The 18084-nt window shown below is 41.3% G+C and overlaps 1 protein-coding gene across 3 annotated transcripts; it reads right to left on the reverse strand.

Annotated features, from left to right (window-relative positions):
- Nucleotides 1-1261: 1261 nt before the first annotated feature.
- lmcd1 (LIM and cysteine-rich domains 1) lies at nt 1262-17816 on the reverse strand. 3 transcript variants are annotated; one of them, XM_063215247.1, is made up of 7 exons: nt 17701-17816; nt 12322-12410; nt 9980-10100; nt 9607-9750; nt 5234-5572; nt 4520-4732; nt 1262-1944 (listed from the first exon to the last, which is right to left on the reverse strand). In XM_063215247.1, exons 1-7 carry the CDS (start codon nt 17719-17721, stop codon nt 1822-1824), a joined length of 1050 nt encoding a protein of 349 aa, XP_063071317.1. In that variant the 5' UTR covers nt 17722-17816; the 3' UTR covers nt 1262-1821. The 3 variants fall into 3 exon arrangements, with proteins under 3 accessions (XP_063071317.1, XP_063071318.1, XP_063071319.1); XM_063215248.1 differs by having other exon boundaries at nt 17583-17787; XM_063215249.1 differs by having other exon boundaries at nt 12322-12701; nt 12756-17787.
- Between the last annotated feature and the right edge of the window lie 268 nt (nt 17817-18084).

The raw sequence follows: 18084 nt of genomic DNA on the forward strand, positions 1-18084 counted from the left end.
AATCCCCCTTTTTGCTCCGCTCTGTAGTTCTCCTCCTTTTAACTTAACTTTTAACTTCTGATTTGCTGTAATCCACCTCCCTATCTGCGTTGGAATTTCCAGCTGCATGGCACACTTTTATCTGCCAGTTTAATTTCAACCACTACAAAGTGGCTGGTAAATTGGTCAAGTTCAAATTGCTTGAAATTGACTTTTTTGGGGTCTTTTTTACTTTATTTATGACAGGACAGTGAAGGTGGTGCCAGGAAGCGAGTGAGGAGAGAGAGAGAAGGGGAAGGGCCGGGCCCGAACCCGGGTCAGCCGCATGGTAAACAAGTGCCCTACATGGCAGGGCCTTGAAATGGACTTTAAACATGTGGTAGGGGTTCTGACCACAGCTAGCTTGTTCTCCAATGGATGGTGAGAGCCAATGAGTAGCCTCTATTGTTGTGTGCAGGATTTGTTTTGAAGAACCCACAGGGACAAGGCATTAACTTTCTTACCGTCCAAAAGTACAGTTTTACCTGGTGAACTTGAAGAAATTGCATCTACCGGTACCTCAAGACTTGTAATCAGTTAGAACTAGGCACAGTTTCATCAATAAACCTAAACCAATGACTGGGCATTTCTCATGTGAGCGAGGCCAGTGCTTATTTTCTGGTGACTATGGCGCGCGCATCCAAGACTTGTAGGCTCCTGAACTTGAACTAACTGACTAGGCCTATGCATTTGCCCCTGACAGCCAGAGATAGACTACCAGAGCCGCTGCTAGGCATAAGCAGAGTAAGCAGACAGCTTAGGGCCTCAACCACTTTGCCCCCAAAATTGGGCCCTCCTAAATTGATACTGACTGAAAAACGTATTGCTATTAATATTATTTAATTATGATGGTGGCCTCCTGACCAGTTATGTGAAAACCTTAGCAACGGCCCGTAGACTACTGTAGGCCTATATACCTGAAGTACATAGGCCATTTGCCGCCTCCAAAATGTTCAGTTCATGCATAGTACATGTATAGTGTTAGCACATCAAATGTGATGCAAATCCATCCACCCATTCAAAAGTTACTGCATAAACAAAATGTCGGCCATATTTAAAGTGCCAGCACACAAAATTGCATCAGTGCAAGTGCCTGTTATAGTGTTAGCACACAGGACTTTGTGCAAAACGGTGCCCTCTTTCAAAATGTAGAGCTATGGTGTTAACAAAAAGTTGTCCATCTTAAAAGTGAGCCATTGTAAAAACATGAACAGTCCAAATTAGAACAAATATATGTTCAGCCTTCAGATACACAAAAAACACCTTTATTTCCTTTAACTAGCATTTAAAACTGAATATGTCTCCCACAGATGAAACTCAGATAATGCGGCATTGTTTACGTTCATGCCAATTGCTAGCAACGTTATTTTGAGAAAGACATGAATACATTATAACAGCACAAAGAACAAAATATCATATATGCCTAGTTACAAAGCCATTGCTACATTGTTACATTTACATACAGTAATTCTGTTTACATGAATCAGAGAGGCAGAGGGGCACTGGTCAGTGATGTGTAGTTCATCACATGTCAACTCAGAGATGATATTTTATAGTTTTTTTATTACAAAATGGCTACATTTACATGACATTTTTATTTCAGAATGAATAATTCATAATTAAATAGTTCTGTCGAGTTTACTTTAATCTTTCCTTTATTTCCGAATTAAGAGGTGTTTACATGACGTTTTCAAAGTGAAATTAGGCTTTAGTCAGAATTAAAGTCAGATAATTACGAATTAAATGTCTCAGGTAAACGTAGCCATATTTAGACAGGTCTTATGTTTTCGGTTCAGACAGGTCTTAAGTTTTCTTGGAACAAGGACACGGTGAGCCAGGGTTCTGACCACATCGCCAGCAGCAGTGATGCTCTTTATGCCACAGCTGTCCATCGAATCCTTTATGAAACAGCTCAGAGAAGATCAGCTGGGGAAGGAGAGAGCAGGAGAGAGAGAGAGAGAGAATTGATTACAGTCAATTGTAATATTTTAGTCACAAAATTGTATACTTGAAATTCACTCATGTTCACAAAGCATATTTATCACAAAGGAGTTTTCTTCGCTCTTCAAAACTTAGTTGCTACCTTTACAATATCTCTAAAATAACTTAACGTTTTTTAGTCTCTAATGATAAGATACTATCACAGGTGGAACTCGCTAAGCATTTTGATTACGATGCTGTAAAGTTAGGACTTGTATAATAAAGGAATAAACCGTGTTCTCAGTCGGAGTCTTTATTTACGTGGCTTCATGGTTTCTCCTAACGTTAACCACTTCCTGTACCCCTCATAATGTGATAGCACACAAGATTTGGTCGAAATCCATTCACCTGTTTGAAGTTATACTGTAGTGCAAAACAAAATCTGTGCAAAGGCATGTAGATGAAATGCATGTAGGAGAAATGCCACTGTCAGTAAGCGGTAGTCCTATGATAATTATAAGATTATTACACAACTCTGTCCGCCAAAAGTACAGGGGCAGAGACATATTCCTACTGTTTTGTGAATACGTCTATCCATCTCACATTTTTTGTTTGTGTGATCGATAACTTCTGAATACCACATCTTGTGTGCTTTAACTCCACAATAGGTACTATGTGAATGGGTTATATTTTGTAAGCCAAGCTGCAGTGGCAATGAGTTCCACCTATTTTCATTCTTTGTTAATACAGGCCCTAACATTTGGTGTATCATATTATTAGCTATTATTATATGGTGTGACGTCATCGGTCGAATGCTCCATTCATTTCAACAGGGCTCCCCAACGTTCGCACGTCTGTTATTTTTCGATAACGGACGGGTTGGTCTATAACAGACCGCTGTCAATGGCAACAAGACTTTTCACTGCTAAAGCTACTTTTCAACAAGACTCTAATCAGCTGCTGTGATAGACAACACCTGTCCTGGCTACCTGTTGCCTAGCGGTGTTCCACAACGGCACTGTTTTGTTTTGCGTAGCAACAATCTTTTGACATTAAAAACTATAATAGACTTAACATTAAATAGGCCTAAAGAAATGTCACCGCCATGTGTGAATCATTTAAGTGTATCCATATAATAAGCGGGTTAACTTTCGGCGAGTCGGTCGCTTTGTGGAATAGCAGCACTTCAGAGAGAACAAGACCCCTCCGCTCCGCGTCGGGGTCTAAAGATTCTCTCTGTCGTGCTGCTATTCCACGGTAGCGACCTTCTCACCGAACGTTAACCCTTACTTACAGTATATCACGAAAGTGAATACACCCCTCACAGTTTTGCAGATTTTTGAGTATATCTTTTCATAGGAAAGCATTACAGAAATGTAACTTTGACACAATGATTATTGACTCACTTGTTTACCACCACACATGCTTGACACCATCTAAAGCAAATTTGTTTATCTTGGTCTCAAGAGAGATGAACAGACCAAGGATATGGATCACTGGAACCATGTCGTGTGATCTGAAGAGACCAAGATAAACAAATTTGCTTTAGATGGTGTCAAGCATGTGTGGTGGTAAACAAGTGAGTTTTACAAAAAAGGTGTATCCTCTCATAAGCCAAGCATGGTAGTGGGACTGACATGGTTTGGGGATGCATGAGTGCTGTCAACATTGGCAATCTGAAATACACCTAAAGAAACATGCATGTCAACATGCACTGTGACTACTGAAGCAGATCATGATATTCTCCATAGGATTGCATTCAAATCTCACACCAATCTATTTAAGCCAGATGCAGACTCAAAATTTAAAAGTTCAATGCAAAGAAAGGTTGAAACGCACACTGATGACATCCCTTGTCATCCCTTTTCATTTCGTTTCATTTCGAGACGATTCGAGCCAACATAGCCCCTTCTCTACCGGATTTTAATCTGGGGTGTACTCACTTTTGTGAGTACATGTTCAAACATTAATGGCTGTATTTTGTTTTTTTCTGAGTGAACAAGAAATTTAAGCGGTTAAATATGTTGTTAAAAGGTCACTAATCATTGTGTCAAAGTTACATTTCTGTAATGCTTTCCTATGAAAAGATATACTCAAAAATCTGCAAAACTGTGAGGGGTGTATTCACTTTCGTGATATACTGTATATTATTAGCTATATACAGTACGTATACGTTTCACTTGTTAAATCTAGACCAGGGGTGGGGAACCTCTGTCTCGAGGGCCGTTTGCGGCCCTTGAGGTCTTTTTATCCGGCCCCCGATATGATTTTAATGTTATGCAGCTTCACATGAAATATGACATATTTTGTAAAGGAATATTAGAAATTACATTTGCAATACAAATAAGTTATATTCAGGGGTTCTAGAGAACGTGGGGACTGTTTTAAAGGTAGCTGCCTTCAATATAGGCCTAAAATGCAGGGGGAAATCCTGGTTTGTGTTCATAATACGGCCCTCGAATGACTTTCACGGTCCTCGGATGAATTTGAAGTGGCCCCTCGAATGAAAAAGGTTCCCCACCCCTGATCTAGACTATTATTATTATTATCATTATTATCATCATTATTATTAGTACTATACCTCATCGCAGCCAGGGCAACGGGGCCTGACACTCTGACCATAATGGCGTCCACATAGCAGCGTTCCATCCTTCCAGAAGTAGACCAGGTCCACCAGCATCTCCCTGCACTCGGCACACACAAAACAGGTGGGGTGCCAGACGTGCTGCTCCCCTGCCCGCTCAGCATACACTACTGGGCTGTCCTCTGGCAACGCCTCTCCGCACCCGCTGCACTGTTGGCAAGACACACAGAAACTTGTAAAGTGGAGGAGCCGCGCTCACACTATCGCCTACTGATAATGATACAGATTTTAAACTGGGTGCTGAATCCTACAAAAAACGCAAATGAATGGAGAAAGCCAAGGGCAGCACTCTGCAGAATTTTTTGTTCACCTACGAACATTTTGAGCGAATAAGCACAGAAAAATCTGAAAAGTGCTGTCCTTCGCTTCCTTCAGAGACCCACAGAAACACACTTTTACTGTTTGCAACCATGTGGCTGTGCAAACACAGTATCCAGTCTCAATCATTAATGGATAAATGCTAACAAGTCTAAAGCTGTTTCTGTTTGATGTGTTATGAGATAATATAGGCCTAATTTGGTTGGTGTACACATGAGTGGGCGTGATTAAGAAAGACGTGTGAAGGGCATGTTGAGTTTGTGTGTTCATGGCCCTTAATTGGAACAAAAAAAAAAATTTTTTTTTAAGGAAATAGGTGTGTAGTTAACTTACATGTACACTTTTCTTTTCCTCCTTCTCCGCTGTGCCATTTGAAGTGGACTGTACCTCTGGCACTTGCTGTGATAAAGACACACCGTTTTTTTTCTCCTCTTGCATCTTTTCCTTCTCGCTCGGTGTTGCGACCGCTCCTACTCCCAAAGCCTGCTCTTTTAAGTCCTTCACAAAGGAGGCCATGGCCTGGACTTCCGACTCCGACAGAGCGTGGCAGTATGACGGGTCGTGATCGTGGAGGGGAAGCTGCCTTGTTAGCTGGCGACGGCGGTACAGCGCTCCCTCAGTGCCCGCCACTGGCCGCCTGTCCTCTGGCAGCATGTCCATATAATGCATGGCCTGAAGGATGAAAAGAAGGGAATATTCAGAAGATAATAATAAAATAGTTAAAAAATAAAATGAAAAATGGAGCTGAAATAAAGAAGACAATAGCAAAAATAAAATCTCAAAATGGAAAAAATCCACAAGAATCAGAAGGTTTAGAGACCAAAAAACAAGTGGCATATACGCATGAACGGCGTGACGTGTTTCATGTGCGTAACGCCCTTTTTTTGGGAGAAAATATTGGAGGGAAAGCCAATGCAAGTCAATTTGTGGTGTTGGGAAAAAATAAATGAAAGACAAGGACCTGTAGACTAGCGTTGTTCACTCTCAACATGCCGAAAACGGGTTGTGTTGACGGCTGTTCAAATAATATAGCCAAAAAGCCGTGGCTGAAGCATGGACTTGGTTTATTTAGGGTAGCCGATGTAGCATGTAAGTTAATGAGACATTCGGTTTGTTTTCCCCCATAAAGGGGCGTAACGCACATTTACCCGTATGGCCGTTCATGCGTATAGTCACAAGGAACAGGAGACTCAGATGTGCCCCTTGGTGGCAACAGGGGTGAGGAAAAACTCCCTTTTCACCTAAATTCAGATTTTTGGGGGGGGGAAAACAGTATTGTCTGAGAAAAAGATATAGGTGGAAGGTAGCCTGCATGATACATGGACAGTCAATCGCTAACCACACCACTAGGAGAAAATCAATAGATGATTTACTGAATCTCACAAGTGATTTAAGCTTGGGGTAGCCAGGATGTGTAATCCCTTCATTTCAAAGGCTAATTTTATGATGCATGATTTCCATATGAAAGATTGATGAAAATAAACATGGATATGAAACAGAGATTGTGTTCATCTACCTGACTGCTACCTAGGACTCTTGCACTGGAAACCTTTTTGTAGCTCTATTATTACATTATTTATTGATGTATTACTGTTCATATACTGTACTGTATGCAGTGTGCATTTTATTCCATTCTATTGGTGGTGCTGAAAAAACTGCTAGCCTACAATAGCAGCTATAACACAGACTGACTGATATATTGAGACATAATTTTTTGAGTACACCAGTACACCAGTAATAAATTCACATTTCATAGTATATATCACGCTAAATCCATGAAAAAATAAAACAATGTAAGGAGGGCTTTCTTTTTCTGCTTAATGTCCTTTGCGATCAATAAGGTATCGCTAGCCTACTACACGCTAATCATACTTTTCTAATCAAGTCTGATTTGACTGTACACTATATTGTTGACCCCACGAAAGAGCAAGCAGAAGGTGAAACCGTTTTGGTTGCCAGTCAGCAAGGCTCAAAATTCCGATGCACTACATAGGCCTACTGAAGAACAATGTCTGCAGTGGCCGGCCAATCTCCCAAACACCACAGCGCTTTAACAGCTCAGTCATCATCAGGAGATAAAAGGTGCTCCTCTGATCCTCTAAAGTAACATGGCTGTGTGCTGCCACGGGCCAGATATCTGGGACAGCCCGCCGTGGCACTTATCCTGCCTGTCACACTCACACATGCCCCTTCGAATCCCACGGGGGGTACCACAAAAAGCATCACTAACACCTTGTGCTCAGCTCTCGGCACAATAAATGACAACACAGCCCAAAATAAGACCAACAATGACTGCCCTAGGTTTCAAAAGGGAAAGGTCAGAAGCCCGAGTGGCAAAGAGAGGACCATGGAAACATTCCTCTTTGAGAAAATTCTGGCACCAGGTCATCATTAACATACTTGACACGGAGATAAAAGAAACATCACAGGTCATATATTCTACTTGATTGTCAAGAGACTGGGTTTAAGCTAAGATCAGACACGGTATTTCGTGTTGCAGATCAGGTCGTGACCGATTCATCATTAGCTAGCTGGGGAGTTGGTGGGTTGTGAAGAAACCAGCAGCCAGAGTTGAGAACAAACAGAGGACATTTGGATAGGCACCAAATTTGAAACTGACCAATCCGGGGCGAGGAGAGTTGATTAGCTCAACTAGAGCTCCTGAAGCAAATCAGAAGCGGCAAGCACTGACTACCATGGCCTGGCCAGAGCTACTAACGCTGACACTACATTTATTGGGTTTTTACAATTGTAAGCCACACCTCCCCTACAAGAAAATGAAGGAATGGTGTGGAGTTGGGAGGTCGGGTTTGATTCCGGCACAAGGTCGATTACCCGATCCTCCCCCATCTCTCTCTTCTAACTATTTCCAGCCATCTCCTCACTGTCACTATCAAAGAAAGGCATAAGAAGCCCAATGTATTCAAAGATTCAATAAGCTTCATTGTCTAACATGTCGCCACGATAGAAAATTGTCGTAGACTTAAGCTGTGCCTGTGTGTGTATGTGTGTGTGTGTGTGTGTGTGTGTGTGTGTGTGTGTGTGTGTGTGTGTGTGTGTGTGTGTGTGTGTGTGTGTGTGTGTGTGTGTGTATGTGTGTGCGTGCGTGCGTGCGTGCGTGCGTGCGTGCGTGCGAACGTGCAATTTGAGAAAGCAATGTTCGTTGTGTGAATTGCATTTGGGATGAAAGCTTTCCTATTATTTCTTTTTTGGCCAATTAAAAGGCACTCTGACTCTTCAGACAGACGGAAGCAGCTGAAAACAAGGGTGGAGTGGGTGGGAGTGACCCAGGAGGATGGAGATGGTCTTCCTCTCTAGAGCCTGAATGTACAGGTCCTTGATATTTCTCTGTGGGATGTCAATGATCTTGCTTTTCTGCTTGCAATAATCTCAGTCTTTATATGTACTTGATAGGAAGCTGTTGAGATGTTATATTGAATGTAATGATACCATTCCACTAGAGACTGATGATAGGTCATTGACAGACAGTGTCATTAATGACATCAAAAGCTTTCGGTTTCCTCAGGAGACATTCACTGAGTGCAGTGTGCTGAGTTCCAATCTGGCCTGGGTCATTTCCCAAACCTGTCTCTCTCTCTCCCACTCACTTCCTGTCATCTCTTCTACTGAAAGCTTTCGATGTCAGTAATGACACTGTCAATGACCTATCATCAGTCTCTAGTGGAATGTTATCATTACCATCAACATAACGTCATGGTACAGCTTCCTATCAAGTTCATGGTATTAGAGAGAAAACGTCATTTAAATGTCCTTGTATGACCTGTGCATATGAAGAAACTGACAATAAAAGCTGGCTTGACTTGACTTGACTTGATCTCTTCACTGTCACCATCAAACAAAAACCCCAAAAAACATGTGAAATCCAGGCAATAAAGCTGACTTGACCAGAAAGTAACTTACGTACGCTCTCTGTACAGACTCAATGAATTTGCATCGAATTCTATATCACCACTAGTCAAATGTCATACCACTTTACTTTTAACTAGGGATGCAAATTATCGATTAATTCATTAATCATTAGTTGATAGCCTTATCGATCGACTTACGATTAATTGATAAGCAGCGTTTTCCTCCCAAAATTTCAATGTTTCTCGAAAAAAATCTAAATCTAAACATTTTAATTAAAAATTGAGATAATATACCACATTTAAATTAATTCTATTTCAATTCCTTAATCCAAAGGTGATTTAAATATTCCCACTATTCACACCCCTCTTCACACACACTCTTCACATGCCCATTTCACCTCAGTCTCTTGTCAAATGAATTGTCGATTAATTGCAATTAATGTTTTTTAATCGATTAACGCATTGATCGATTAAAGTCGATTAATCGATTAATCGTTTGCATCCCTACTTTTAACATATTGTGATCAAACTAGTTATACAGACATGGATCTGGTCTGAGTCATATCGAATTTCTCTCTCTCTCTCTCTCTCTCTCTCTCTCTCTCTCTCTCTCTCTCTCTCTCTCTCTCTCTCTCTCCAACTTGTACAGTCCTGTCCCAGTTCAGGCTAAATTGCCCAAAGCAAATAAAATAAGTTAACAAATAAATAGATTAACAGACAAGGTTACACGCTTCAATTATTGTTTCTTCTCTAATGGACCATTCTGCTGGCTTTAGTCACACCTCCTCTGCTCCAACTGATGATGGGGATATAAAGGGATGTCATGGGGGGTCTTACCAGTTCCTTTGTCAGGCCAGCAGGTGCCCAGTCGTACGTGACCGTGTTAAAGGTCGGGTCTTTGCGCGATACCACGGGGTTGGTGACAATCATTCGGTTTCTCTTGTAGACGCGGCAAACGGCACCTCCCGGTCCGCCCTTCACCTTAATTATAATAATAACTGTATTTGTATACTATAGCACAATTTCATACAGTAACTTACATGCAGCTCCATGTGCCTAATACTGTAGATAGATTAACAACGATTGTAAAAATAATAATAATAATAATGAAATTAAGAAGAAATTAAAAAAATAGATATTTTAAGTAAATGAATGAATAAGTAAAATAAAAATAAAATTGAAGAATAAAAATAGAATTGAGATCCTTCACCTTGGCTGTGAGGTGGCTGTAGCGGGAGTCTGCCAGGAGCTGTCCCATCTTCCTATCATCTTCCAGGTCAGAGGTCAGCTCATGCTCCTCTTGACTGCAGTGACATACAGTACAGGCTTTCCTAAGGAGCCAAACACACACACACACACACACACACACACACACACACACACACACACACACACACACACACACACACACACACACACACACACACACACACACACACACACACCAATCATCGTTGAGTTGCACGTCATTAAAATAGTTGTATTGACCAAAGTTGCGTTAAGTTGAGTTGAGTTGCACATCATTCCAATAGTTGTATTGACCAAAGTTGTATTAAGTAGAGCAATAAGTACTCATATACAACAAATGAAATTACAACACTAGTAGTATGATATATCAACTTTGTAATATCATACTATACATTTTGTAATGACATCTGAAAGAGTACTTCTACTTTATTACAACTCTGGTATTGACAACATGGTGTTTTGAAAAGAATGAAGTGCTGAATGATTTACAACCCAATTACTTCAAAGTTGTAAAAGGTGAAGTGGCTTCTAGCACTCAACACTGATAAGCCCGGGGAATATTTATAGCATATCATACTGCAGCATAGCTATGTGATGCATGATTCAACGCTCCCTTAGTTAGCACCCTTGTGCCTTGGAAGCCATTCAAACAAAAGTTCAAGCCTTTTTACGTTCAGGAACACCCTAGTAAAAATGCAATGGCTGTGACATGGAAAGCAATGATCAGCAAACAAAATAAAAGCGGGGAAAAAGACCAAATGTTTAATCTTTATTTGATCAAAATTCCCTCTCTATCAAAAGCAGTTGAAAGAGCGGTTACAATGTGCAAACTGCCATGACCATTTTCCTTCATTAAAAACCTAACCCTGCATGGCCTACATATGCAGTTATTACCTGCATATTTTATACTGATGATTATGTCCTTGTTATGGCCTCCTCACTGTGCATACAAGTTAACTGTAATGGAACGTCACAGGATCTCAGATTTGAACCCTCCCAACTGCCGAACGTGTCATCGAGATACGATCAGCATGGTGCTGTCCTTACATACTGTTCCCTGTGTGCGCTGAAAGAAGGTGCTGAACGAAGGTTAAAATTCTGTTATGGGTAGTCTACCGCTTACTTTACTATTGTCTTCCTGCACTGGTCTTCTAGTGTGGGCTACATCGTAATCACAATGAGAAATAGGAATTAGTTGTACTTTCAAGCTGTGCAATTTCATGTATCCATCCAGATTAGTGTGATTTCTGATCTATGGTTTGATCAATGGCTCTCTGAAAATTTTGAACTTGTGAAGTCTGAGAGAGTTTTGTGATGAGATGAAATGTAAATACGGAAAGCAATAGAATTTCCTTTGCTTGTCTGTTGCAAAGATGCGAGTGTAACGAGTGCTTGGAGTTTCGAATACTAGTACCAACTCTTCTCATGTTTGGAGGCAGAGTAAACACACTAGTCATTCAGACGGCAGATTACTAATGTTGCAACGTTGATTTAGACTACCTTATCACAACTGAGAATCTTGACAATCCATACGGATCATCAGCACATAGAATTTAATCACCCCCTTGTCACAGAGCCTCGATGATAACCTAATTGTCACCAAAATTGTACCAAAAAGTCTTAATCTGCTATTTAATGCCCCCAGTAATGTCATTAACATGCCGTTATTATGATGTTGTTGAGTCTTTTCAGCAAAGAGTGAATGGGCGGACGGCAGGCCAACTGCGGCCCAAAAAGGCTACTGTCAGGGGTGAGACAAAAGTAAGGGACATGTCTAAGACAACATTTTTGCTATAAAATGGATAGTATGAAATGTAGCTGACATTCACTGGAAAATTTCTCTGGACACCACTCTGAATGTAGCCTGGCGAGCCAAACCACGAGCTAATTCAATTTGCGGTCGCTAGGGGCGTCTAGATTTCTAGGCTACTCTGAATGTGAATCTAAGAGCAAACATGGTTGCTGTCAATAGCCAAATTGCTTTTCTTTTATAACATTTTATTTACTATGCCAAATATGCAAGGAATAGGAAGTTAACAAGAGCCTTTGGTGGAGCGTGTGCTGCCGGTAACCCAGCTCAGGTCATCACCCAAAAAAAGAATCAGCTTGAGCCATGTTGCATTCCCAGGCGCTGATAAAGATATGGCACAGACCGAGAAACAAATTATGCATGCAATGTGGTCCACCAGCTAATCCAGCAGCACTGGCTGTTGGCAGTGAGTGAATGTGAAAAAGGCAGCACAACATTTCAACTTGAAAAGTGGAGTATTCTGAAAACATTTTCTGGAAAAGACAGTGAATCACCTCCAGGAATGAGGTTGAAATCCAGTGCATAGCCCTTCACATGTCATACACGTCATGGCCCCGCCAGCGTTAGGTGGCTCCATTGACACCTAGAGAGAAGAGAGACAAAAAGTAAATGGTAGCAGTTCATAAAGGAATGTGAACACTGAAAAGTGAAAACCCAGTACAACCATCTGTAATCATCACTATTCCTGTATAATGTCTGACTATACTATTTGAAGTTGAAGTAGTTTGAAGCCCACACATCCAAAAAGCGTCTGACCTGGGAGCAGAGCCACCAAATGACCAGAGGAAGAGGAGAAAAGTCCGCTTCAAACCAGGATTTTATTTGCTCCCACTTTTTTTAATTTTTACTGTTCGTAACGTTTCGGGTGAACAACCTTCTTCAGACATCTGAAAAACTGAAGAAGGGTATCTGAAGAAGGCTGTTCAACTGAAACACACAAGGGAAAGTGGGCAAAAACACTCCTGGTTTGAAGCTGACTTTTTTATCTTCATCTGACTATACTATTTCTCAATACACACAATGGCCAGTACACACTTTGTGCAGCTACGCGAGGCAACGAGGTCAACACACTTGGTACGTCACCTGCAAACCCTCCAAAAACCAAGTTACCCATGGACACACTGACATACCAGCATATGGAGTCGCTGCACGCTGTGTGTGTGTTGGCATTATGGATGTGAGCCAGAACATACAGTACTATGTATGTTTTATGTGTAAAACTGTCAATGAAAGGAAGGAAAGTGTTCCTCCCTTATGTTGCAGTGAATGAGTTAAGTGTGCTGCGGTTGTTTTGTGATTGTGAGCAGGATTCCAGAAGAATCAGAGCCATCTGTGCAATTTGGAGACACTGATGAAGTCAGCTCTGGGACTAACTGGGCAGGGCAGGGATCCGAAACGCGAATCAACAGCATAACTTACACTGTAAACAGAGTTGGCAAACATAGGTTGTAAAGCTATACGGTTTTAGGAGAGTAAGTGAGGCAAGAGAAACATTTAATTAATAAATAATTTAAAAAATAAATAACACATTCCAGCAGTAAATACAGTGTGTGCTGGCTTGTGGCTGTCATCTGGTGCCAGTCTGTCCATGACAGCTGTCCAAGGACATGATGACGCCTTTTTGTACACACTGACATAAATCAGATGCTGCTCTCAGTGTACAATGTGTCACAGAAGTGAGTACCCCTCGCATTTCCACAGATGTGTAAGAATATCTTTTCATGGGACAACACTTTGACAAAAGTAGCCAGCGTACAATTTATATAACCATTTTTGATTAATGGCCATTAATGTCCCTAAATTTACCTCTCAAAAGTGAGTACACTGAGAAATCTGCAGATATATGAGGGGTGTCCACTCCTCACCTCTGTGACCCCCTGTAAAACTCTCAGACCTCTCCCATGATCCTCCCTGATCCAAAACTCAGAGTTACAGAAAGGCAAACTACGGTAAAGGGCAACTTGTCAAACCAAATCCCAATGGCCTCCCTTGATCTCACCTCCTACTTATCTGATCAACAAATTACATCCTCAGTTAGTGCTGACAGACAGACTGTTGAATTGCTTGAGGAAGGTCAATAATAGACCGAAACTTTGCAAGTAAAACACTGCAAATGTGTGTGGGAGATGTCTTGTTAAGACGTTTCAAGCAACATGCAAGCAAACCCATGCCGCATTAGCTGGCCAGGATCTCACAATAGGCTGAACAAAAAAAACAATGCTGCATCTCCGGATGCTGGCGTGCCAAGGGTAGAGTGAGCAATACAACTACCTGTTGAAACTAGCCTGAAGACTTCATGTGAAACTCGGTTCTCATGACATCATCACATCAATTCCAGACTCCACAAGTACTATGATGCAAGCGCTCTGATTCAGGCCTACATTTACAACAAGAGGTAGCCTATCATTAAACCAACTAACCAGACTTTTTAGAAGAACAAAAGCTCTGATCTGAAAAAGGTACAAAAACATACCAAACCAAATCATCATTCATGCTGCATTGTGATTGGATGTGCTTTAGCACCTTTTCCAGGTCTTTTATTGTTCTATTATGATTGTTTCGAACTAGGCAATTATTATTATTTATGTTTTGTACATACCACAAAACAACATGTATTTATATAGCACTACTACCTACATCACAACTAAGTTATACAGTTCACTCAAAGTGCTTCCAAATACACGTATACAATCCCACATTTACACACCAGGTCTAACAACTGATATTCATATTCATATCATCTCTCTATTCAGATGGGTCAACACACCAGTGAGACACAGCCAACCCCTCCGCCTAACAGGTCAGTCCAAAACACACACACCCCATTCTGTCATCTGGCCAGTCTCCAAGAATGGGAAAGGTCCCTGCACAACAGATCTATCTCCCAATCTCAACCCAGTTCAAGTTGCTCTGAGTCTGAATTCTCCCTTTACACTCTAATAAGAAGTTCATAACCATTGAAGGCAAAAACTGATTTAAAAATAAATAAATAAATAAATAAAAACAATTTCAGCAATGATTCATGATGGAGGCCAGGAAGGAGCCTCAGTCATGTTCTCTAAATAGACAGAGAAGTAAGTATGCTTTATTATCAAGTGTGTGTAAGTTATACACACTTGATATAAGATGTTTGCATGACTTGCTGACAACATAGATAAATAAAGTAAACTCAATTTTATATTACATTACTCAACATTGCCTTACATTACAGTTAGCTGATGATTTTATCTAAAGCATCTTACATTACTCACGGGGTATTGATTACAGTCCCTGGAGCAATTGTGGAATTAGGTACCTTGCTCAAGGGCACTTCAGCCACGTATGGAGGTGTAGTAGGGAGAGGTAAGGGTGGGATTCGAACCTTCAACCCTCTGACCTTAACCGTTAAAGGATATGTGAAGTGAAAGCCCAATTGGGAAACTACAACTCCCATTGCCATTGTGACACAGCGCTCCATAACATACAAGTGCATACTGCACAAGAAAAAAATTGCATTTATGCCTCACCCGTGCAAGGGGGAAGCCCCCAACGGCACCCCAAGGGAGCAGTGCGGCAGGACGGTGCCATGCTCAGGGTACCTCAGTCATGGAGGAGGATGGGGGAGAGCACTGGTAAATTACTCCCCCAAAAAACCTGACGGGTCATACCAGCAACCTTTGGGCTACAAGTCTGACGCCCTAACCGCTTACCCATGACTGCCCATATGTCCCCTCTTTAGCACATTTAGCCCCTTTTCTGAGTTGTCTGCAAAGCAATAAAGTGCTCCTCAACGATTTGTTGTAGCCTGGCTCTCGCGCAGAACCCATGCTTCGTGCATCTTCATTAACCATGTTAGATTTGTTGATGTTTGCTGCTGTCTCTGTTATTTAGCTAATTTGGATTTTGTCTCGACCGGCTTTAAAATGGCTGACTATGGGCATGTCCATTATATATCTGTTCCTCTCAGTTGGAATTCTTTGCTCATACAAGACCTTGCTCAATGTTTGTGCGCAATTCTTTATTGTATGACTGTGCTGAGGTGAATAATAGTGAATGTGTGGAGGTAAATGGTGCTGAACAATGCATGTGCTGAGTAGTGTTGGGCAGTAATGCATGACAAAAGTAATGAATTACTGTAATGCCTTACTTTTGCTGTAATGCAGTAATGTAAGGCATTATAGGGCATATTTAAAAATATATATTTACTTAGTTACAATGCAAAATAACTTAAGTTACAATGCATTGCAATGACCTGGATTTTAGTGGTATTCAGGCGCCTCAGAAAGAAGCTATTCCTGGATCTGGTAGTTTTTAGTCTGCATTCTGCCAAAAACACCTCCTGGATGGGAGGTGAAAAAGTCATGACTCATGAACTTGATTTACACTGTAATAAATTGACAGAGCCATAGGCCTACAGTTATTTTGGTGAAAGTAACTTAAGTAATGCAAAAGTAGTGTAATGCCTTACATTTTAAATATAGTAATATTGTAGTGCAAGAGATTATTTTGAAAAGACAGTAACATGTAATCAGTAATGCGGTTTTTGAGTACCGGTAACTTGCCCAACACTGGTGCTGAGTTGAATGACAGAGAATACGTGTATACTGTAGTGAACATGCTGAGCTAAATTACATTAAATTTGCTCTGGTGAACGATAGTAAATGTGCTATGGTGAACGACAGTGAATGAGTGGGGGTAAATGATAGTGAGTGTGTGGAGGTAAATGGTGGTGAATATTCTCAAGTAAATGATAGTGGATGTGTGGCGGTGATGAATGCTAGTGAATGTGCTGTGGTGAATGGTAGTGAATGTGGCGGTGATGAATGATAGTGAATGAGGGGGGGAATGGTAGTGAGTGTGTGTGGAGGTAAATGGTGGTGAATATGCTGTGATGAATGATAGTGAATGTGCTTTGGTGAATGATAGTGGATGTGCTGTGGTGGTGAATGACAGTAAAGTTGTGCTGTGGTGAATGATAGTGAATGCGTGGTGGTGATGAATGGTAGTGAATGTGTGGTGGTGGTGATGAATGATAGTGACAATCAAAAACATTACAGTAACCTGAACCAATTACGCAACTACAACGTTCTGGCGAAGAACAATTACTGTAGCCTAGTAAGGCACGCATGCACAATTAAATGTGTAGCATACTCCAACAACCCTGCGCTCCGACTCCTGCATGATCATAAACAAAGTAAGTTGAACCAACCTGAGGACAGGACATGCGTTGGCTGATAACTATAATTTCCAAATTCCGAAATTATGGGGCCTACAGTTGGCCAAAGAATACTCAACAATTTCACAAATCCCCACAAATACTCAAATGTATAATTTGAGCATGGCTCCCAGCACTGGTCGAGCTATCCCCGTTGCTTTTCCCACTTCAGTTCAGTTGGACAGAATGTCATTGTTTTTATGGCACGACAGACGGTGCATGAGTGGAGAATGAAGGCAAAGTTGTACTGTACACTTTGGAACCAATAGTCTAGAACCGAGCAAATGTAATCAAATCAGTCAACCCAACTTTCATTTGACGAAAATAATTATTTGTTATTTCAGTTGGAAATATTGTGATGAAATTCCGTATCGGATAGCCTATTACGCATCGCTCAAGTCGAAATATAACGGTCTGATGAAGAACTTTATCTGCTAGAAACCGTCTGTGATTGACTATTTAAGAGTAGGCTATAGCCTGACTTAACGCACTTTTGGATAGGCCAAATGCACGAGCCCCTCATCCACTACAGTAAATGCAAACTTTGCCAGGTTAGCCTACCTGTTTATGACTGCTCTGCCCAGGTCAAACTTCCAAGAAGAAAAACAAGCCACCTATGCACTTCGGTCAATTACAGCCAAAGCAAAATCCAGGTAGGCTGCCGGCTAGTTTCACTTACTTTCGCTATTCCAGAGGACATTGGGTAATTCAGCTGTGAAATGTTCGGTTTGCACACTAGCAAATTCGTAAATTATCAATTGCCTATTCTTCACAGCGCTTATATAGCGCAAACGCCGAGGCGGGGAGCGCTGTATCCACTATCCAGGCCAACCAGCCAATCGGCGCGCGCGTTCCTCCTCTCAGAAAACGTAGCTTAATGTTTTAACACAATTTGGGAACACCCATCCTCACTGGGGAAAAAAGACATTACATCACCCTGTGTGCCGTCTGTGAGTATGCGATACAAGCTTAAAAGAATGTAGGCCTACTGACTGCATTCTTTTTGACATCACCCACCATTGCAGAACGAACGTTTCCTGTAATTTGACGGCGCCCTTTTGCC

Source organism: Engraulis encrasicolus, chromosome 14, assembly GCF_034702125.1.
Source record: "Engraulis encrasicolus isolate BLACKSEA-1 chromosome 14, IST_EnEncr_1.0, whole genome shotgun sequence".
NCBI lineage: Eukaryota > Metazoa > Chordata > Actinopteri > Clupeiformes > Engraulidae > Engraulis > Engraulis encrasicolus.

Coding starts and splice junctions, on each gene's coding strand:
- lmcd1 (XM_063215247.1), bottom strand. CDS start 17,721: ATGTCCTCTGGAATAGCGAAA. Junction 10,101..12,321: donor TTTCAACCTCATTCCTGGAG/GTGATTCACTGT, acceptor TTGGCTCCTTAG/GAAAGCCTGTACTGTATGTC. Junction 9,751..9,979: donor ACAGCCACCTCACAGCCAAG/GTGAAGGATCTC, acceptor ATTATAATTAAG/GTGAAGGGCGGACCGGGAGG.